The sequence below is a fragment of the Lonchura striata genome, chromosome 6 (assembly GCF_046129695.1).
Source record: "Lonchura striata isolate bLonStr1 chromosome 6, bLonStr1.mat, whole genome shotgun sequence".
NCBI lineage: Eukaryota > Metazoa > Chordata > Aves > Passeriformes > Estrildidae > Lonchura > Lonchura striata.
The window spans coordinates 14,780,220-14,803,290 of NC_134608.1; the positions used below are offsets into that span (position 1 = coordinate 14,780,220).

General features: G+C 35.1%; 1 protein-coding gene across 5 annotated transcripts in view; it reads left to right on the top strand.

Annotated features, from left to right (window-relative positions):
- DICER1 (dicer 1, ribonuclease III) overlaps positions 1–23,071 on the top strand; it is a 66,877-nt gene that overhangs the window by 6,394 nt on the left and 37,412 nt on the right. For 4 of the 5 annotated variants that reach the window (XM_021549685.3, XM_021549683.3, XM_021549682.2 and 1 more), the window contains exons 2-6: positions 12,389–12,454; positions 13,354–13,454; positions 20,827–21,019; positions 21,923–22,085; positions 22,483–22,613. In XM_021549685.3, coding sequence (XP_021405360.2) covers positions 20,876–21,019; positions 21,923–22,085; positions 22,483–22,613 — 438 coding nt within the window. In that variant the 5' untranslated portion in view covers positions 12,389–12,454; positions 13,354–13,454; positions 20,827–20,875. The remainder of the gene's footprint in view (positions 1–12,388; positions 12,455–13,353; positions 13,455–20,826; positions 21,020–21,922; positions 22,086–22,482; positions 22,614–23,071) is intronic. The other variant, XM_031504918.2, reaches the window with a different exon arrangement.

A 23,071-nucleotide genomic window follows, 5' to 3' on the forward strand; every position in this document is an offset into this window, starting at 1 on the left:
AAATGTATTTACTCTGACTTATTAACTACAGTTTTATGAATTAATAATATTAATTGATAGTATATCTTCTTTGTTCAGGATATTAGTGTCTGGGATCAATCTTAAGATATTTAATTCCTCACTGAAGCTGTGTATTTCTGAGTAGACAAACTTGTGCTTTTCTATATCTTCATGGTCAATGGCTACTAGGCTTTTGTTTTTGGTAAAAGACGTAAAATGAAAGTGCTTACAATACAAGCAAAAGTCTGGTGAATTTTTTTTAGTGACCCACAACCTTTGCCATCTTTCAATTAAAGTTAAATGCCTATATTGACAACTTGCTACATAAAGTTGTTAAGAAAGGATATGACTGCTGTTGAAATTTGTTTTGTGGAAAAAAATCTATGCTTCTCCATTCACCCCAGCTACTGAAGATAATTTTTCATGGTTCTAACTGTCCAACATAGTGCTATCTCAATCACCTCCAAGACTGTAGAAATGAAATTATTCTTGGAGATGGATAATGAGCATTAAAAAGTATACTGCTTCTTAAAGCAAAAATATCCCAAACAAGCACACATTTAAACCTCTGTTTATAACTGTGTTATTCGAATCCCCAAGATGATGTGTGTGTTTTCGTCATTTGTTCTTGCTGCATATGCTTTCCTGTTTGTGTGAAACAAAGTAAGAGGAAAATTGGAATATGAATGTTTTCTACCAGTTTAATGAACAGTCAGCATGAATGGCAGAGACTAAGGGGGAAGTGACAGAAGCTTGTTACTGAGAGCCATGGGATTATCTTTGTATCTTTTTCATTATTTCTGCAGTTACTGCCAGCAAGGTCTCATGGATTGCCTCAGAAATTTTTTGCAACTTGTAAAAAAAGCTTGTGAAGAAGCATGTTTCTAAAGAATATTAAGCTCTATCAGCATTAGCCTCAGGATTTTACTGGCACTAAAGAAAGATAGCAAACTGTAAGTGATAGGGCAACAAGAAACTCTGTATACTTTCAAAGATTATAAATCAAAAAATAAAAATATATCCAGGTATTTCCAGAAATGTATACCTAGTATATCCATAGGTTTATATAGTGAATAGATAAGTTGTTTGTTTTCTGTGCAATCGGTCACAAAGGCTCTCAGTTAATTAAATCTTCCACTACAGAAGTGTGGCTGTACCACCTACTGAGCAATTTGAAAGCAATGGGTTTGAGGCATGATGGGTGATGAAGCTCTGGAGGAGAAGGTGAGTAGGTTTTAGGAAAGTAATGCATTTTTGTCTTCAAGTATTTAATTGAAAAAATAATTGAAAGAATGCCAAAGACATTTATGAGCTCCCTGGGTCTTTGAAAGACGTATGATCAACTTCCAGGAGATGAGCAATTTTCCCTGTTGTAATCCTTGCATACTTAATGTTTTGTTATGTTGAAGTTAAGAAGTTAAACCTGCCTTGATTGATAGTAAGTTGTCTGGAAAATGGTAATCTAATGACTGTGTGTTGCCTAAACTGAATACAGGATAAGTTTCTAGTGACAAAATTCATGATTCGTTGAAACTGTCTGCTGACCAGTTGTTACCTCGGGCGATGAGGGTCTGCACAGAGTTACTGGATGATTTTAGGGCATGTAGTGACTGGCATAATGATGAAGCAGGTGCTGATTTCTGGCAGGCATTTGGAGTAGTGTGCCACTAATGCTACTGACGTATACATTGCCAGCTATTAGGAGTTGTTAAAACCTTTTATTGGTTAACCTTACTGCAGTCTGCTGCCTGCAGGTGTTTCCTCTGGCACCATTTACATAATTTTGGACTACACAGGAAGAAGTTTTGGGTTTGAAATTTTTATTGATCTTAATGTAACACAGTTCAGCAGGAGTTGGCAAGAGACAAGAGAAGCTGGTGTCTGATTTTAAATTGCACACTCAAAAAACTGTTGAATCCAATTTCCTTGTTTTCTGTAATGAAGGCGTTGAAGTGGCTGTCAAAGTGGATGACAACCTCCTCCTCATGGCAGCTCTAATACTCCTCTGATCCATATCAACTACTTAATTCAGCTTGCTGAGCAAGTAGAAAACTTGACTAGGTCAAGGCAAGTTATATTGTTATGTACTTGGTTATATTGTCCTGAGCTATTTTTCTCCCAGAGAGTCAGACAAGTGTCAAAGCTGTTAGAGAAGGGAAGGAGCAGTTGCCATGGGGTTCCTTCACTGAGCATTAGGTTGTCATCAGATTGGACCTACAGTCTCATGAAAACCAATCTGAAACTACTACTTCCCACTAATTAATTGAAATAATTGTACCAGGTTTTTATTGGCTTTGTACTTTCTCATTTACTGTTAATAGCTGCTGTTATAAACAAGTGTGTTATGACAGTAGTTTTGTGGGTTTGTGTATAAAAAACAGCTGTGGTAAATCAAGGATAAGAACCAAAGTGAGGGGAAAATTATGCTATGAAAATTAAATTAAAAACCAATTGGATTTAACGAAACTTCTTTTGCAAGTACTATTCTGAGATATGAACAACTTTTTAATAAAAGTAACTACAATCAGTTCAGTAATCCAGATGGAACACTTAGTCTAGCTGTTGACTTGGAAAATTCACATCTGAAGTTATGCCTAGATTAAAACCTCTCATTTTTACCTAGTGGTGATTTGTAGTTATGACTCCATAGTTAGGAATCCGTATAAGAAACTACTTAAAATTCTAGGACTTATTTTCTTTTTTGCCTCAAATGTAGTGAGGATATGTTCCAAGACATTAATACAATTAGATCAAATCAATGACTTGATAACTTCAAGTTATTACATTTTATTAGAAATTAATATTTTCCTCTATCCAGTTTTCCATTCTTATAAAAGTGGTGGGGTGAGATTTTTTTTAAATGATACGTTCAAGATCTTGGGTATAATTAATAGCTTCAAGCGCTCTTCAAAATTCAGTGTTTCCATTTTAGTGCGGGAAGGGGAAATCATTGTCCTAATTTAAAAGAAACAGAGCCTCTGAAGCCAACCATCATTGTCTGCAAACAAAACCAAAAAACTCTCTAAGTTGTTTACCATGAACCTTGTAGAGATTTGTAATTGCTCACTTGAAATCAGGAGCTTTAGGACTCCACACTATCCAGAGCAAAATTTGCTTTGTAATTATGTGGGAAGTTCAAAAGTAACAACAGTAGTTGAGAGAGGTGGGTTACCTTTGTAAGTCAGGAAAACTTTGTGGTTTCTTTTCTCCCCAACTTGAATAAGATGTTTCTCCCCACCCCATAAATTTGCCTTCAGAATAGAACTGGGGGTGGGCTTAGGCTGTAGGGATTTTCCAAACTATGGTTTTGGTAGTTTTTGTTTTTCTCCATGGGCTAAATTCAATTTTATGTTAAAAATTGACTGCAGTTTTTGTTAAAACATGTAACTAAATGGTGATACCTTGCACCTGTGGTAGTTGGATATCATAGGGATATATTAGATCTTTAAGCAAGAATGTCCAAACTGTAAACCATGTGCTTTTCAGTGTTATGAGTTGAACAGTTAAGTGTGGGCTAAACGCTTGTATCCTGTTGGATTTAAAAGGTAAACAATGTTTACAAATTTTAGTTTAGTTACATACTTCAGGAATATTGTTTGTGAGTGTATGTGTAATTTTCATATGAAGTAGTAGCCAATGCCAGGAGTATTTTCAATTAATATTTCAATACTGTCAAGAGAGTTAATTAAAAAGAGAAAATTGTAAAACTTCAGATTATTAAAAAAAAAAATTGCATTCCAATTAGGGGGTACATGATCACAGCGGTGCTACTCAGAGCAGCAAAATTTTTTTCCTGTTAGGCATCTGAGGGGCATAGGCTGTATCTTAGGCTGTAGTTTGACATGCATTTTAGATGCCATTTTTGCCCAGAAAAAAACCCCCCACTTTTTCCCTCCAGGTCCTGGTATTTGTTGTTAAGCTTCATTGGGGGAAGTGTTTCTGAAGTTTTATGGTAAAGTGAATTAACAAGACTAATACATCTAAGAAACTATTTATTCTGTGTGATTTCTTTCATTCGGGTCTGACTCAGCTGTGGTCACAGATGACTTGGAAACAGCTGTGGAGGCAGCAGGTAGATGGGAGCGAGGGTAAGAGTGTGTAAGGGTGTGTAACTGTGCTGTTCTAAATGCATGGTAAGGTGTGACCAGGAAGCCTTTATTATACAGTGTTTTGTCTTGCTGCTGAGTGAAAATGAAAAAAAAAAAAGTGATAAAATGAATTTCCTGTTCTTTGTTTACATCAGAAATGTATTTCTTCTTTGATTGTTTTAGAAAAATTTGACTGTGCAACCAGTTACAGATTTTTATAAGCATATTGGAGAAAGCTGAATTGAAATACTGATCTGATGAAATGATGGGATGTAAAACCTCTGCACATGCCACATGCTTAATCCTACTAAAAGAGGAGTAATAAGGTCACTCTTCTCAGTGACAGCTTGTTCACAAGGATTTAAGGTGCTTTTCCTTTTCGTTGATGAGTCTCCGTTTCTCTAACGTCTGTCTGTGCCACAAAGTCAAACTTAAAAATTTTTAACTTAAAAATCACATACCTTTAAAATTTTATTTCAAAACTACTTTGCCATTACAACATCTTAGAGGCCTAGATGTTGTTTTTTTGGGGTCATTTGGTTTTGGTTTTTTTTTTTTTTTTTTTTTCCCCACCAGTATTTGTATTTGAAGTAGCTTGAACTGCAAATTAGGAAATTATGAAAAACGTAATTTCTTAAAATCATTGCTTAAAGAGAAGTGAGATACTTCCTGTTCAGGGTTGAGAAAGTAGTGCTGAGGAAAAAGAGGGAAATCTCCATTGAAAGTTAGACATGTAATCTGCTTAAGTCATTCTGGAAATCATCAATTATCTGCTTCTTTAGGCAGATATATATGCCTACTCAAAGAAGCTGCTCATTAACTGATAAAAGCAAATGATTAGTCAATGAAATTGAAAGTCACTTGTATTTAAATATTTATTCTGAATAATTTCAACTTTTATTATAAAAGTTTGTTTGCATTCATTGAGTTACAAATTCTTTCCAAATACATGATAGTATGCAGGGGGAAAGTTGTTCTACATAATTCAGTAAAACAATAAGGATAATGGTGTGATTACTGCAATGATGGCTGTAATGCTATTCTTCTAATTAGTCAGATGCCTGTGTTGTGAATCAGCCTAAATGATATCTATATGGATGCAGTTATTTCTAAGGAAAGCTAGAAAAACAATGTAGGTTCTGAAGTAATTGGGTAATTTTATGATAACCCTAGATGTAAGCTTTCCTAGTATAAATCTGGGTTGTTTACCAATATACATCAAAATTGAGGATATTAATGCCTCTGATTTAATGGGACTTGCTGTATTGGCGTATTAATGGTAGAGTAATTAACTTTAAAATGCTTGATTATTCCTTGTTAAAGAAATTATTTGGTATATAAAGACTTCTAGTAAGGTTTGGGGGTTTTTGGTTGTTTTTTTTTCTTAAATCTGAAATATCTCTGGTTTTCCAAATGGTTCATTGCATTCATGTCTCTTTTGGTTTGCTTCTAGAAACTTGCACCTTTCCTTTAATTACCTCATAACTTGGTCGAGTTCTTTGTCACTTGCATGCTCCCAGTGCTTCTTTTGATCCAGCCAGCCTGTGTGTTTATTACAGCTGCCCTTCACTTCTGTGTTGCTTCATGGATGTCTTCAGAGAGTCTGGGTTTGATTGACCTCTGGAGAAACATAGTCTGACCTGCTGGAATTGGTCATCTGCAGGGTACTGTGAGAATAAATGAGGGTAAGAAAGTACTGTTAATGCAGTACTCATCATTAAGTGAAAGAATTGAGGTGTGGCAGAGCTGCCCAGACTGGAGGAGTGATACACTGGTAACTGTCTGAGATTGTATGTGAATTTGAGTTTTGTCTCCCCCATTCAGAATGGTGGAGATGTGTTCTACTGCTCATCTCATTCTTTTGTCCTTTCCAGGTCGTTCCTTGTTAGTCACCAGGAATGTACCTGCCAGGCTGTTACTGTTTTCTTCTAGTAGGTCTTTAAATATATCCAGAGTAGAAGCTGAGCGCAGCAACAGCAGAAAGGGGGGGTAGTCCAGGCTCTGCCAATGTAGCTGCCAGTCAGCTTCACAGAACTTGGCTGCATTTTCTTCTGAAAATTGAGAACTACTGAATAAAGAAATCATCTCAGTTTTTGCTCATAGTTGCTTGATGTTGGCTACTTAATGTTGCTGCAATCAAACTACTGTACTTCTGGTAATTAGATGATACCAGGCATAATAATTGATGGTTTGGCAACATGGATGCAAACTACAACTAATGTGATAAGAACAGGAAGGAATCTTTCTTTTGCTTTGTATTTTCTATTTTTTGATAACCAAGATTTGTGGAGCTGGTAATACTGAATAAATCTGCTGTGTTGGTTTTAGGCAAGAGTCTCTATTCAAACTTGTATGTATGTGTTTGCTCTGAAAATGCAGTTCACAACTGACTGAATTAAAGGACTGTCTATTTCAGTATTACAGAAGATAGGAACTATCTTCACCTGATGGCTGTGGACTTGGACTAGTGTCGTGTACATATGTGTGCTTTTTTAATGTAACATTGTGTCAACAATACAAACGGGGACCAGAATAGAAACAAATATAGGAATATATTAATTCTGAGTTGTGCTTAGCAGAGAGTTAATTGACAGATTTAATATTATAATAACTTAGTTATGTTGCTTCCAGAACCAAACATAGTGTCAGAAGCCCTCAACTGCACCATTTACGGGGACTTAATGCCTTTAAAACATTCTCAGGCATGAGTAATTTTAGATATTAATATAGAAAATGGAATTAACAATAATTTCATTTCTCTTATCTTCTAAATTACCTCTATAATCATTAAATGAGTATTCGGTAAATACTGTATCCAGTAAACCACGACTTCTTTAATGTCTGGAGCAGTCCTGTCTTTTGCATATCTGGGGATGCTTTTGTATATATGCAGGAATAGCTCTCTCTCCATTCTGGAAAATGAAAGGTTAAAAATTACCTCCACCTTCATGCCTCCTTACCTCTTTTTTTTTTTTTTTTTTTTTAAATGATCGTTGTAGCAAAACAGCTTATTTCAGGTTTTGAATCTTTTGTTACCATTCAGTGAGGAGGAACAACTTAGATTTTTTTTTTTTTTTAACCCACATAGTTAAGAATACCCACCACTATGTTATGAGCAGACCTAATGTTGAAAATAGGACTAAAGCTGCAGTGAACTTGAATCTACATTTGGCATTAGGGAAAGATAACTATCAATATACATTCATAAAATTCTCTCAAGAATACATATATTATCTCAATTTATTCTTTTTTGTCTTGAATTTGTTCTGCTACTGTGGAAGATTGATGGATGAATCAGGAATGGGTCTGATTTGGATCTCTGCACTGCTTTAGTGGTGCTTCCTTGCAACAGGATTGGAGCTAAGGGACCTTCATGAAGTGGTTAAACCACCTTCTCTGCTAGCAGTGAAATATGTTTGACCTTGTTCCAGCTTTCATGGTTGATCACAATATGAAAAACTTTCAGAGAAGGAAAGGAAATACAAAGCTTCTCAGTAAATATGTAGATACCTATGACCCCACATATTGGGGAACAGAAACTGTGCACCTTGCATTTTGTGGATCTTAAATATTTTTATTTTTCAAATTCAGTTGGGATTCCATATTTGCTCCTAAACCTAAGAATTTGATTGAAGACATCTGTTAAAAAAGAAGCTTTAATTGACAATAAAAAGCTTTTAGAGTTACTTAGCACAAGAGAAAGTCCTCAAGTCTGTGCAAATCATTCCGGATTTTCCTTCCGATAGCTCAGGACTGACAGTACACAGAGCAAACATGTCTCATCTCGTAGGTATTTTTTACCACTTTACCTTAAATAAGGACTTCAGCTCTTCTGTCACTACCTTTTTACCAAGTAAATTGTTGAATATTTTTGATTCAGTTTCGCTATTGTCATTTGTTCTGGAAGGTCAACAGTGCTACAGATAACCTGTGATACAAAATTGCTGCATGAGGCTTGAAGCATGATACTGGTGAAATGTAATATTTATGGCTTCTCACCATTTTTCAACCCCAAACAGTATGCCAATATTTGACAATATTGAAGAATAAAGGTTGCATTAAAAGATAAAGTTGTTAATTAATAAGAGCTGCTGAAGTCTTATATTTAACTGTAAAGAATGAGAAGGAATGCTCATGTTCTAGTCTAAGCACATGTATTTACATAGGGGGAAATAACTATATCTTCTCCACTTTGGAATTAAGTCAGATCATTTTATGTGATGCACATTTTTTCTGCTCATATCTTGTGTGAGAGCCCTTGCAACACTTTTGGTTTGCCACAGAGCATTTTCATTGGATTGTAGAATTCAATATGATTTAGGGAAAAGACCCCTAAAATCCAGCTATCAATGTAAGACTGCTCAGTTCACACAAAATCATGTCCATAAGTGCCACATCTACACATTTTGTTGAACACCTCCAGGGGTGTTGACTCTACCTGGGTAGCATCTTCACTTTTACATATTACATTTTCCAAAAGAATAACAAAGACAAAACAACAAAAAACAAGACAAAAAAGAGCAACCTAGTGCGCCTATGGAAATGTCTTGGAAGTTAATCACGTATTTTCCTTCAAAAAAATAATCAGGTATGTTTTTTGGTTGTTGCAGGTTTTTTTTTCCTCTCCTCTGGTGAATTCTGTGACAGCTGAGGAGCTTTGAATGTCTTCTAAATTTGTGAGGAAAAAAGTTTCTTTGTACTACATATTTTTATTAATTTAATACTGACTTCATCCCAGCTTCACATTAAAGAAAATTTCAGTAGTGTGCCTACAAGTTTGCTTCAGGGAAAGGCCATGTGAAGCCAGGTAGTGTAACTGGTGAGAAGTTGTTCTTTTTTAGGATGAAATTAAAAACAACAAATCATAAAATATGGTGTAAATAATGTGCTATCTGACGTAAAGTACACATTTTAAGGTTGCACTAGGAAGAGCTAGTTTGATTTACCATTGATGATAAATACTTTCTTTGTTTGTTGGTGTTTTTTTTTTTTTGAAACTAGGGCTAAAATTTGAACGCTGATTCTTGGGTGGTACATAAATTGATATGGCTGAGTGCAGTGGATGTGGACTCTCATTTTAGAATTGGTAGAAGTTTTAGAGCTTGATTTACAATCCAAATGTCTGCTGGCCTTGCATCATACAATTACTGACTTCAGAGAAAGCCTTTTGTGAAGTAGGGAACTTAGTAATTTTGGGTGTTGTGGCACAGTAGTAACAGTGAAGTGTTGAATACCCGTGTTTTGAGGAGCTTGACTTTCAGCCCCATGCAGAGAAAGGGTTTATGTTTATGCAAATAATGGGATTGAAGTCTCCACATGGGGTTATATTCAGGGGACAGCTGCGGCTTTTACTTACCCAAAGCAAGAATAATTAATGCTTTGGAAGTGTACTTGCCTCACAGCTTGCCCCCAAATTGGGGAAGAGAGAAATCCCTGCTCTAATGTCTGCTTAATTGCCTTCCTGTAGAAAGCCATAAGTGCCTGAAAAGCTTGAACATAACCTTTAAATTAACTAAATCATCACAAGGAAATAATTTGGTACCCAAGTAAATGACCAAATGATAAATAAATTCACAGTTATCCCTACTTGTGATACTGATATTATAGTTACCCATAAATTACACATCGAGCTGCAATTTTCCTATGCGGTAAAAACCCCTCAAATATGTGGCATAATTTAATTCTAACTGCTGTTAAACCTAATAAATGTGTTTCAGACTTTTTGTATAGTTCAGATTTTTTTATATTTAGAGAGGTGTCTGAGTGTAATTTTTTTCCCTGACTTCCATGCAGGTTTAGGTCCTTAGATGTGAAAGAGTATTTTGCTTTCACATTTATCTGAGGCAGTAAGGAGTTTGTACTATTGCTTCTGATGTAACTTTATTGTTTGTACGATAATAAACCAAAGAAAAATAGTTGAAATACTAAGTTGCTGGAATAACAAAAAGAAGGAACAGATACGTCCTGTTCTGTAGTCACCCCTTCCCCCTGTCCTCAGCATCTGTGACCAGCTGTGATTATTGAGGTGGGATGCTAGCCCAGATGTACTTTTTCTTCCCAGTCATAAACGCAGGTTTTACCTTAGCCCCTAAAGATCATGCAGGACTTGGTTCATGCTGGAATTCAGTTGTATTTGCCTAAATATTCATTATTTAGGCAAATATTCATTAATTTAATTTAGGCAAATATTCATTAAATAATGTGATTTAAGAGGCCAGTTGCATAGAACTTACTACAAAATAACTTCATTTTCAAGTTGTTAATGGTTTCAATAATAATTTAATTGTTCTAGGGACTAGTTGTTTAATTTCAAATTGTCAAAGATGTTGAAGAGCAAGAGCCTTGGTAGTCTTTCAGATTCACCTGTCGCTTATAGTGTGACAGCAAATGTTCTATTGTAAATTTCAGTTCTCCTTTTTCTGACCATCCTTTTTTAATAATAAGTTAGGTGTCATATGAATTTAATTATTTTCAAGGACTGAATTACAAACCCACAAAATAAAAATAAAACCTGTTGATATGTTCTTTATTCTCTGATATATTTGGATACTTGATTTTTGCATTAGTAGTGTTTCAGTAGCAAATAGCCAAGCTACTTGAAGATTTTGGCTGGGATTTGCAGAAGTAGCTTGTGGTTGCTTGCAGATTTCTAGAGCACTGGAGATTTGCAGAAGTGCCTGCTGTGTCACTTCTTGGATGCTTCTCTTGATGTCTTTGTAGGAACTGATTTCTATTGTTAGTGCTTTGAGTATTCATTTTGTTTGTGGTCTGCTTATCTTAGAACGGTTTCTTTCTACCTGTTGATAAAATACATGAATATTGAACTCTTAAAAGAAAAAGTGACATTTAAAAAAAGGAGGAGCCTTGCTATTTCATAAAGGCATTGATATTGCTAAAAATCAGGTTTCTAAAATGCCGCTGATTTTTCCTTTTTGTGTTTTTCGCTTGTTTTTGACAAGATCCACGGAAACTATACAGCAAAATAAAACTCTTTTAATGTGGTATAAGGTGTCTTGCCGGCTGCGGCTGCCGCACGGGCGATGCTCAGCCCCGGCGGTGCCGTGGCCGGGGCCGTGGCCGGGGCAGGTGCCCGCGGCCCGCCGGGGCAGGATCGCGCCCGGCTTTGTCTGGGGCGGTGCAGCAGCGCCGTTTAGATGCTAATGGCATAGACGCTGCTGCTCTGTGCTAGACCTTGACTGCATCTCAGGAATGTGGCCTGTCTGGTTTTGGGTTGGCATGCATTCGGCCTACTGTAAATCCTGCCCGCCGATCCATTGATTCGAGCAGAGGTCTTCTGGCTTCCCCGTGCCGAGGGAAGCGGTTGTGCTGGTGGAGAATTAGATTTATATGCTTTTTTTGGTTCTCAGATCTTACCTACTGGTCTCTGTGCTTTGTGTTTGCCATCTGCGATTTGGCAGTAAAGTAAATTTGCTCTGTTAAGCCACACATGTGGCAGTAGCTTTACTGAGGAAGGTTGAACCTTTCTTTCTGTTCGTGTTTGCTTTTTGCTGGGGTATCCAAAGGCTGCATTGTTCCCTTCAGCTTTTCTTGCAATTATATAGAGAGTGGAGTGTATTTCTATATTTTTACCGTGAATGTGGCAGTTTTCTGTTGTTAGATTATTTTCTGGTTCAATGGAATATATATCTTGGTTCATATTTAGAGGTAGTGAATAAAGGAATAATGTAGACATAACAGGAACATGCTATAATAAATCTTAAGTTCTACTTACTATCTTAGAAGCAATTTGCTGTATTTTGTGCTGAAAATAAAGAATATATTTATGTATGCTGCAAACACAAATTTTGAATGTAGCCCAGGGAATTCATTTTTTGTCAGTTTATTTTGTGCATGAATGCAGTATCCATCAGATTTTCTGTGCTGCATTCCTTTTGTATTCTTGTAAAATAAAATAATAACGGTTTACTTTGTTTTCTGGAAAAACATTCTTTTGGATCTCTCTCTTAAATGTGTTGAATAATAATTTTCTTCTGGATTTCCCTACTGTGTTAGGTGAAACATGCATGGAGTGCAGGGGAGAAAAGCTGTCAATCTCGTTGGCCTTAGCTAGCAATTACTTTAGCAGAGAAAACAAAACATGCAAATATCTCCTGAGCACTTAAGGCTGATCTTTCAGATACTGACTGTATCCCTAGCTAAAAAGGGGCATATGATAGTTAGATTTTGGAGGACCATGTGCTCTTGCTAAATATTAAAATGCAAGAAAGCAGACTACCACATGGCACACTTGATTTTAATGGCAGTTCATGGTAAAATGCTCTCTTTATGTTGCCTTTTAGGTTACCTAGGGTGAAACAAAATTACAGGATTGGAGACTCTGGGAAAGCTCAGCATCAGCGTTTGAGGTAAAAATGAACATACTGAACTAATCTTGGGAGTGTCCTTTTTGTTAACTTTATGGAATTGATTGGAGGAGAAATTTTCATCAAGAGCCATTTTGTGTTTAAGTTTTCAGTATTGATTTAAAAAAATTGGACTTCACAATCTCTTTTTAGGTCTGGCAAAACTCACACTTTTAGATATGTGTGTTGTGCAAATTTTTTATTTTATAGCTTTTAGATCACTCTAGATCTGCTGAAATACAGTATTTTTGCTTTAAGTTGTAGTTTTATGTATGTGTATATTTAATATGTTCAGTATAAATATATAATATCTGTATTTTGCTAATATATCTAGAAATTCACTAACATGAATTTGTATACTTCTGGATTTTACTTTTATTTTACTATTTATTTTAAATCATCATCTTAAGCGCACAGTACTTTTACTTAAAAGACTAGTGTGCAATGAGAGAAATAGGTGTTGCTTTTTCATGAGTTGACTGTATTTCTTGCAGTTTTTAATTGAAATAGTTTAAAGAAGCTTGAACTCTGATTTTTTCAATGTCTTAACTCAAAGTGAAAATACATGTGAATGGAAAAAGCAGTACAATTACACAAACCATAGCAATTTATATCAAGCACTCTAGTTATGTATTTCCCACATGAGCTAGTAATTAATGAAAATAACCTGGAAATAGAACTGGGGAAGTATGTGCACATTTAACTAAGTTCTGATAGTAAACTAAAATTATTCATGTTCAGAGTGAACCTAAATAGTTTGTTTCTGTCAGCAAGTTGTGTTGTAAGCTCAACACATATAAATGTTTTTAAGCAGATGAATTATCACAATTAATCTTGCTATTGTAGTTCCCTTTTAAAATAATTTTTATAGTTCATAAGTTTTTGTTCTTGTTCTTTTTAAGAGTCAAGGATTACAAATTATGTGATTAATCTGCAAGCTGATACCATGATGTCAAAATGCAGTTCAGGAAGCATAAACACAGAGACTGTGGAAATTAAAACGGTAAGACTGCTTTGTAGCATGAGAGTAGCGGGTTTTGATGTATCACTGCACTGTGTTCTTCTCTTTTATATTTAAAGATGCCTCAGAGCCATAGAGTAAAGTAAATTCCATATGTGAGTTTATAGAAATTGACTGAATTTCTTTGGAAAGAAAAATGAAAGTAGCTACTGCATTTTATTCATAGAAGTTTGGATGTTTATCATGAAACTCTTGCCCTGATACTTCTTATGAAGCTTACTATGAATAGAAATCGGTTCAGTTTTTTATAAGGATGTGTGTGCTTTTCCTGTGGATCTTATATTCAAATGAGGTTGTGTTGGTGAAATATGATCAGCTTTAAAAAAAAAAAGGGGGTTGGCACAAGGGGTTAGAATTAGAATTGAATTCATATGTTGTTCCAGATAGGAGATACAAAGTAAATGGTTAGGAAAAGAAATTACAGGTAAATTAAGGTCTTAGTTTCAATAGTATGCTTCAGTTTGAAATAAGAGTTCAGCAAAAATAGGGAAAGAGGCTATCTGATTAAAACTACATAGCAGAAAATTGTGCTTTGATAACAGGGAAGACAGAAATGTATTTAGTTCCGCTGTGCTCACCTTGCCTTGCATCTTAGATCCATATACTTCATGCTTTATCTTTTGTCATCTGCGTTAGGGAGGTGAAAGGAGTTTGCATAGCACCAGTTCTACAGTGCTGATTAAGCAACTGCATAGTTAGGATTGTTGCACTGGCCTTGTACACATCATTTTAAAAAATGAAAGTTTGTTCCAGACTCTGGCTGCATGTCTGTATTCTGAAGGAGAAATAACCCCTTACTGAATGTTTAATCTGAATGCCTCATGCACTGGTGTCACTAGAAATGTGCTGTAAAACCGATTTTGTTTTTGCATTGTATTGCTTTACTTGTAAATGCCCTGCAGCCTGTGTGTGTTATTCTGATAAATATTGGCCTAGTCCTTTTGCATTTATCTGTATGCTCAGCTGCTATATGAATGATGACTTGCTGGCTCTGTTGGTTGAGGTGGACTGATTGCAACACAGAGTGTAGACTTTTGCCCTAAGTCCAGGTTTGGTCATAATGAACACTTCATGAAGGACTTCAGTGGTTTTCTGAGTCTGTTAAGTGTCATCTTGTACTCCATTTCTCTCCTACAAGCAGACATTTAGGAGGTGTCTGCCAGGAATTTCACCTGTTAACTGTTCTACTGCTTGAAGAAGTGCTTCAGAATCAGCTCATCCAGATGTAGAGCCTGAATTTAACTTTTGTTTTAATAAGCTCTGTAACAAAACTTTTCCTAATCAACAGAAAGCAGCTATCATTGTGCTGGTATGCCTTGGTAGGCTACTAAAGACTAGTGTTTGACTGGTTATGTATCAGAAGACTAGAAAAAATAGGATTTTTGTAGTCAAAATGAATATTCACAGGGTATATTTCTGATTGTGTTAGGGAAACTGGGGAAGATGGTGTTTAAAGGAGTATTTACATTAGAGCTTTGTAAGCGTCTACTCATTCCATTCTTGGAAAGGAGCACATCTGAAATACATACTTTTTTTTTTTTTAAATTTAAGAATATTGTAAAACCAAATGTAAAAATTGCTGTTAGGCAATGTATGGGATAAAAATCTTTGAAGGATGAGAAAGAAAGAATGTCTCATAAGATATGTTCTGTGTTAAAGAGAGCACAATATAAAAGAGATTTCCGATTCCTCTTGCTGAGTAATATTGACAGTTTGATGTTTGACTTTTGGACTTCTGTTTTTGGCATATAAAACTGAGGGTATTTGATTTGGGATTTTAAATTCTCTTAAGAGAACTAAAGTTGCAAGAGTAATATTAAAAAAATAGTCTTCTTTTTCTGGAAGATATAGTGTGCTCTTCTGGGCCGTCACTGAAAAAGTCAAATCCTTTTAAAATATATACTTCTTTTAAAAGAAAGCTTAGAAACCAATATTGCAAATTCACCTGAATTGATGCAAAACCATTTCTTGCCTCTGAATGCTTACAGTGCGAGTTGGTGTGGAACATTCTCAGTGACATTTTACATTTTGTGTATTAACATTTACATTCATTTTCTACTCTGTATTTCATACTTATAATATTTTACATTTTTCTTTTTATTTGGTCCTCCTTTACCCAAGTAAGAATTCTCTGTGTTAGATCATTCAGCAAGTTAATATTTCATGTCGCACTTGAACATAGAAAGTGCTATAAAGAAACTGCATTCCAACTCAAGTGTTCATGTAAGAGAATTATGTAAGCAGCAAGGTTCTATTCATAGTTTTTTATAAATTGTTGTTTATTTCCTTTAGAGTAAATGGATTGTTTTTACCTCTTGAGGCTAACTTGTTTTGGCTGATGCCGAGAGTGTTTTTAGATGATAAATTAGACATTCCAGAACAAAGATGAAATTCTAAAGCATCAGAAATAATATTTGTATGACAAGGATTACATTAGGTACGTATTTACAAATCAGTAGAGAAAGCAAATTAATAGACTGCAAATGGCAGTAAGAAAATTCTGTTGCTAATTGGAGGTGATTATAGTTTTGCATTAACTTATGAATACAGCACAAACTATGCTCACAAATGGTGGTAAAAACTTGAAAGTTGCATCCCCAGGACACTACTGTCTTTGTGTACCTCAGTGTCATTCCATAAATGTTTTAAACTGTAATCCAAGCAGGAGTGGATCCAGGATGTCTCATTCCAGGTGAAGCCTCTGGTTGGTTTGGCTTGTATTCCTTAGTGCGGTAAGCCTTGAGTCTTTTGCGTGCCAGGGGATGGCTTCAAATTGGATATAGTCATGTGACTGAAAAACCTACACCATAGTTCCAGATTTATTGAAGACTGGAAAAAATTGCTATTGCATATTGTTGGCTTCATTTCCAACATTGTATATTTTTCTGAAAAGCAGTTCTTTAAATAATGGAGTAAGGGGTTAATTTTAGCCCTACAGTTCAGTATCTGTTCACATAAATGTGCATTAAAATAAGAACTCTAGGTTGTGAATTCTGCTCTTAAAACTCTCAAGATTGGTGGCCATGAAACTGGAACTTTCACTATTATTCAAGTAGAACAAATAAGCTTGAGCCTTATCCAGCTTCCATAACTAGACTAGAGTCACAGGAAGTATGATTTGCTTCAGGTGTTTCTCACTCCAAATTCAGCTTCAGCAATTTCTTAGTTTCCTGTTCTATCAGATTTCAAAATAATGCAGTGGACAAAGATGGAACATCTTAAGCAAGTATCTTTATTACCCAACACTGGCTGAGCAGGATAGTTTGGCTTTTTGTTATGCTTCACTGTTAGCTAGTTTCAGTTAGCTCATATTCAGTTTTCTGTCCACAGATTCTGAACATATGTGCTTACATCTCAGATGTTTTCAATTTAAAATCTGTTCTTCAAGTAGATGTGTTCTTTCTCTTTTTATTTCTAGATGATCCTGTTCTGCTTTTCTTTTATTAAAGAACTTAATATTTTTCCTTGCTATTGAAATAGAGACTCTAGAATGATACAATTACTGCATTATTCTGGCCTACTCCCATAATAATGTTGACATTGATCTTGTCAGATGTTATATACTTCCAGTACAAATTATAGAAATGAGGGCCAGGACTAGGAAACTTTAGTATAGCAGAAAGAAACATGGATTTGAGAAGATAACTTTTTTCTTTTTGCTGATGTAGCTTAAATTCCCTTGCTCTATATGTTCTTTCAAATATGTTGTGTCTCATGCAAGCTCAACCCAGGTGTGATTGCAGTGGCACACAATGGTGTTTTGGTATACAGAAACCAAAGCTGTAGTTCAGAATATATGTTGTTTCACAGCCTTTCCAGATAAAGCTGGAGCAATATGTAAGCATAAATGCTCTTGCTTCTTACAGCAGGATAGCTAAACTGGTATCATTGTTATTAGGTACACAGCAAAAGAAGTGAATTATTTGTAATACTAGATCATGTAATAGTTTTTTTATTAGCTGCCTTTTAAAATAAGATTTGTTTTCTCTCCATAATTCCCTTTTGGTGATGTTATATAGCTGTTTTACATGTTCCAAAGTTGTATTTATCATTTGAAAAAGAAACACAGGACAGAAGAAACAGTAAACAAAGAGGAGGAGCTGCTCTCCTAAAGTGATTTATTAATAACTGAAGTGTCTGAACTTATGTACAAGAGTGATTGAGGAATCATCTTCAGCTTTTACTATAGAAAATGTTTGGATTTTTTTCCTCTGGTGTATTCTAGCAATTATCACCACAGTGAGCTCTCATTTTAAACAAAAAGAACATGGTTGTTTTTCACTAGTTGCTCTGTGTAAGTAGAGACTGTTTCAATAAAATACTACAGTCATGCAAAAGACCTTTGTGTTCTTCAAACACTACAGGGGGTTTGAACTGTACAAACTTTAAGATTTCTTTCAACCCAAACCATTCTATGATTCTAAGGATTTTTTTTGTTTGTGTTACTAATTTGTGCTTCCAGACACTGGAATACAAAAAGAGAACCTGGATATATTAAAGGAGAGCTTCATCTATAAGCTTGGAGAAGGAGGTGTTGGGGGTGACACCTTTCCCTGCTTTTTTTTTTCTCCCTTCTTCCCTGTTCCTCCTGCACCTAAGCTGTCAGTTCATACAAAAGTTTCACTGAAGTTAGTAGTGCCCAGAGTTTTCTGATGTTTTCTGCTGGTGTCTGTTGGAGATTGTGTGCCATGCTACTGTCCTTGCTGTGTGTCTGATTTAATCTATCAGTCGCATACTGATAAACATCAAGTACATTTGATGTGTGAACACTCAGTAGATCAGAATATCAAGGATGATCAGGTTGCTACATGCAGGTGTACAACACCTAAACTGTTCTGTGATGACTATATCTTTCCTGCCAGCTGTATCCTATGACCCAAAGCTTTTGAGTCCCAGTGGAGGAACAGCTGCTAGTTCCAAGGAGGGAATGAACCAAAACATCTTTAATTTTGCCAGATTAGAACACGCTATAAAACTATTGCTATAGTTGCATTGTTAGAATCTGCATGTGCTTGTATGCATTCTTTGAAATGCGTAGAAGCAATTTAAGAATCTACAGGAGTCTTTTTTTTTGTATTACAACTGAAATGAATAATGACATAATACTTACTTTGTGATTTGTGTAGACTGTTGTTCTTTATTTGCAGCTAAATAAAGCAATATTGATCCATTTTATCTGTCTAGGTAATCTGAAATACTTGGGCTCAAATGGTAACTTACAGGAGTGAAAAGTAAATGGGAAGGTGGCTGTGAGTTTGGAGATCATCCTAAAGCAACTGTAAAAACATAAAATGTCAGGCATGTTCTTTACTACATCCTGTGGAAATGCACATTCATTCATTTTGAGTTTTTTTTTAGAATTTTAAGACATCTTTTCTTTCTAGAATCTTCTCACTATCACCCAAATTTGGTAACACCCAAATAAAAATATCAGACAATATTCCAGTGGTATCAACACACTTTGTGTATTAAAGAGGGACATTTTTGTTGGGGGAAGTAGGTTTATTGCTGACCTTAAATTCAAGAAGTTACATTTATCCTTGTTCACTAAGTAGCATTTACTACTGAATGTTTGTCTACAAAAGATAAATACGTTTTTACAATGGAGCTGTGTGTATAATGTTATTTCATCTTAGCCACACTGTCCTTCAGGGCTTCCCCTGCCACTTAAAGGTATTGAGACAAAGCTTTATCTGACCACTTACTGTAAAGTGAAATTACTTCTGACTCTGCAGGAGGAGCGATCATGTAGTTCTATGTATTGCCTTGTCTTTATTTTACAGTATATACCTGAGATGGAAAGTGAGATAATTGGTTTAATCTCTTTTTTTTCAGAGCTTCCTATAATTATTTAATACTAGTTCAATATCAGTGTGTAGACGTGGTCCAGATTATAATATTTAATTTTAAAATAATAACATATAACAGAACAAAAATGTTGGAACAAATCTAAATGAACACTTCTCTTAATTACAGAATTACATAATTACTAGGTTGGAAGAGACCTCTGGAAAACTAGTCAGTACCCTGTTTTTGATTTAAATGTACTGCTTCCTTCTTTTACTCTCTTCAGTTATTTGTGATAACCATTACTGGTTCTCTCTTAGATAGCATATTATTTATTTTTATTCTTTACTGTACATCTGCAAAACTTTAACAACTTTCCTATTGTTTCAATTGTTAACATTGTTAACATTTCAATGCAATAAAATGATAATTACCTGTTCCTCATGCCTTTTAAATGAATTATTAAATATGAATGCATCATCAGTTTTATGCATTTCTCAACCCATATTGATACTAAAATTAATATAGAGCTTGTAGGAATTTTGAGGAAAACTAATTTTTGAAGATAGTGTTTTTTAATAGGGTATGTATCCAATTTAATTAGGGAGTATTCAGAATTTCTTAAATTTCACATCATATGTTTCTGTATATTTCAGCAATATTTTTCTATATCATCAGGCCATAATCACTTTCCCAGACTAAAGGTTTTTATGTTGTGGGGTTTGTTTGTTTGTTTTAGTTGGTGATTTTTTGTTTGGTTTCATTTGTTGTAACCTTGATCATTCCTGACAAATAGCAAATGTTTTAACACACACACACACGCTGGATGAGGGCTTCATAGCCTCAGTAAGAAAGTGTTCTGCAGTGTTCAGTTGCCATGAAGTTCTGAATGCTTTGTTTGTTTATGAATGCAAGTGTCTTTATGGAAGTTGGTGATTAACCTGGTAAAGATTCCATTCTCTATTAGTTCTTGCCCGAGTCATCAGCAATTATCTATAATGCTTCTGCCAGTTCTTAAAAAGATAATCATATCAGAATCTGATAATTTGAAAATACTGACACTCTTGTGTAGTTTCTGTTCTTTTCCTAGCAATTAGAATAAAATTCCTGTTTGCATATATTTAAAGCTTTAATTTGTTAGACTTTTTTGGTTGGAAAGAAAAATGGAAAAACTGATCCTTGTGCCTGTGCTGTAAAATTCAGTGTTTTTCTTTCCTGAAATAAAGCTAAGACAGCTTTACTTTTTAAAGCTTAAATTTAAAATGAGATTCTATCAGACCATAAATGGAACTTCATATTAAAATGTATGTGTGTAAATCCAAATGCTTGGAATGAGCATTGTCCTGTAGAGTAGAGCTCCTTTGGAATTTCTGGGGTACTTTAAAAAGCACACATCTTCAGGTGGAGAAGTGCCTGTAAATTCAAAATTAACATTTTCTGCTGAAAATAGTATGAGAAGAAACACTTCTGTAAGTAAAATCAAGTAATGTCCTTTTCTTGATGAAAATTTTTTCTTACTGCTTGAGATTGTAAGTATATCTAATACAGTTTCATTTTCTTCTCATAGTAGGCTGTGCTGGAACAAAAATGCAATGAAAGAAACACTGGATGAATGAATGAAAAGCCCTGCTTTGCAATCCCTCAGCATGGCGGGACTGCAGCTCATGACCCCTGCTTCCTCCCCAATGGGTCCATTTTTTGGACTACCATGGCAACAAGAAGCAATTCATGATAACATTTACACGCCAAGAAAATATCAGGTACTAGTGATAGTACTAATGCAGTAACATCAAAAAAAGTACAATTAAATCCATTAATTAATGGAAAAAGAACAAGAGCAGATGAAGAATGTGAGTGATTCACACTGGCAGGACATGTCTCTCTCAGCTCCACCTGTTGGGAGCTAATTCTTTAGTTTGGCTTTGTTTGATGTTTGTTACATCCCCCCTTCCCTCTTCTGTTTGCTCTAATGAGCAGAGCAGCCTTTAAGCCGAGTGTTCTCCTGCCACACTCTGCAGAATGCTGCTAAAGACAAATAAACTGTGCCTCTCAATTGTATGCATACATCATGTCGTCTTCACCCTCTCACTTTGTCTTCCACATGGTATGCTAATTTTGATTTTTGGTTCACGTCCTGGTCAAAGCAGCCCTCTAAAGTCAGAAACCCCATCAGGGTAGTCTGATTTTTCACTTTAAGGAAAACTGAGTTTTAGGATACCAGTACTTTTTGCACTGCAGAGGTGCCCAGAAGTGTTTTGTTAGCATTACTGAGAAACTTCGATCATCATCAGCTAGTCTACTTGCTTATTGGGCTGAATTGATGCGTGCAATTGGATTTAAAAGCTGTAGTTTTTCTTCATACCATCTATATAGCAACAGAATAATCTATTAAAAAGATCAATTCAGAAAGCTACCTGAGAGTAAATTGTGGTACTGAAGGATTTTCCACTTAAAAGCTGGCTATATATAGTGTATTAATATTTTTGAATTATTGTATTGTGAGAATACATTGTTATGAAATATGTGTTAATTATATGGCATTTAAAAGATTTCAAGTGATACTATTGACTTGTAGTTGTCTGTAGTTATCTTTTTTTTTTTTTTTGTGTCAGCTTTTTCACTGCATTGCTGCAAGTAAGGACATTCTTATTTTTTAAACCTAGGTTGAACTGCTTGAAGCAGCTTTGGATCATAATACAATAGTCTGCTTAAACACTGGCTCAGGGAAGACTTTTATTGCAGTACTACTCACTAAAGAGCTGTCCTATCAGATCAGGGGAGATTTCAACAAAAATGGAAAGAGAACTGTGTTCTTGGTCAACTCTGGTAAGAGGAAATGTTGCTAAACACACTGCTAATACTTCCATGGAATATTCTGTAACAGAAGTTCTGTGAAAGCAAAGTTGGGAAAGACTTTTGTATAAAGCCTGCCACAGCAATGATGTGATGCCTTTCATCTTTTGTATTATGTAATCTGTTTATATATATAACATGTTCTGTTTTCTAGTTTAAAGTTAAGACATTGAATCTGAATTATAATTTAGTTAGCAATCTATTTCCTTGATGTGTTTCTGCATAGAAGCAGTTGTCATGTACACATGGTTTAACAGTCTAAGCTAAAGAGCACATTATGAAATGTGGTGCTAGGTTATATGACACACAACTTACAAATTAAAGTATGAGAAGATCTTTATGCAATAGAGATTTTTTTTTTTTCCTTAAGCAAATCAAGTTGCTCAACAAGTGTCAGCTGTCAGGACACATTCAGACCTTAAAGTGGGAGAGTATTCAAGTTTGGAGATAACTGAATCATGGACAAAAGAGAAATGGAATCAGGAGTTCTCTAAGCATCAGGTAATGTATTATGTAAAAACTATAAGCAAAGCATACAGAGAGGTTGGATCAAAAGTGATTCCTTACAATTATACATTTGTCTTTTATAAAAAGAAATCAAGCATATTGGTAATATTTGTATGTTAATTTTGAGGCAAATATATGTAAATGTTTTCAGGTTGTTTTTAAAAAGCCATCCTACAAGTCCTTTGTTTTCAATCTCCCTGAGATCTCCTTGTTCATTATGTTGATTGGAAAAGAAACTTTGAGTGTGCACACTGTATTTTAAATGATATTAAAATTTTATTAAATGTTAGGGTTTTGGGGTTTACTTTCTGGTGATTAGTAATGCTTTATGGAATATGTCTGAGGAACTCTGACAGAAGTGTTACTATATTTAGTGAAGTTCGAAGTGAGTGTAATAATTTTATCAACAAACTCAATTTTTATATGTTGTTGTACAAGAAATAAGTTCTTCT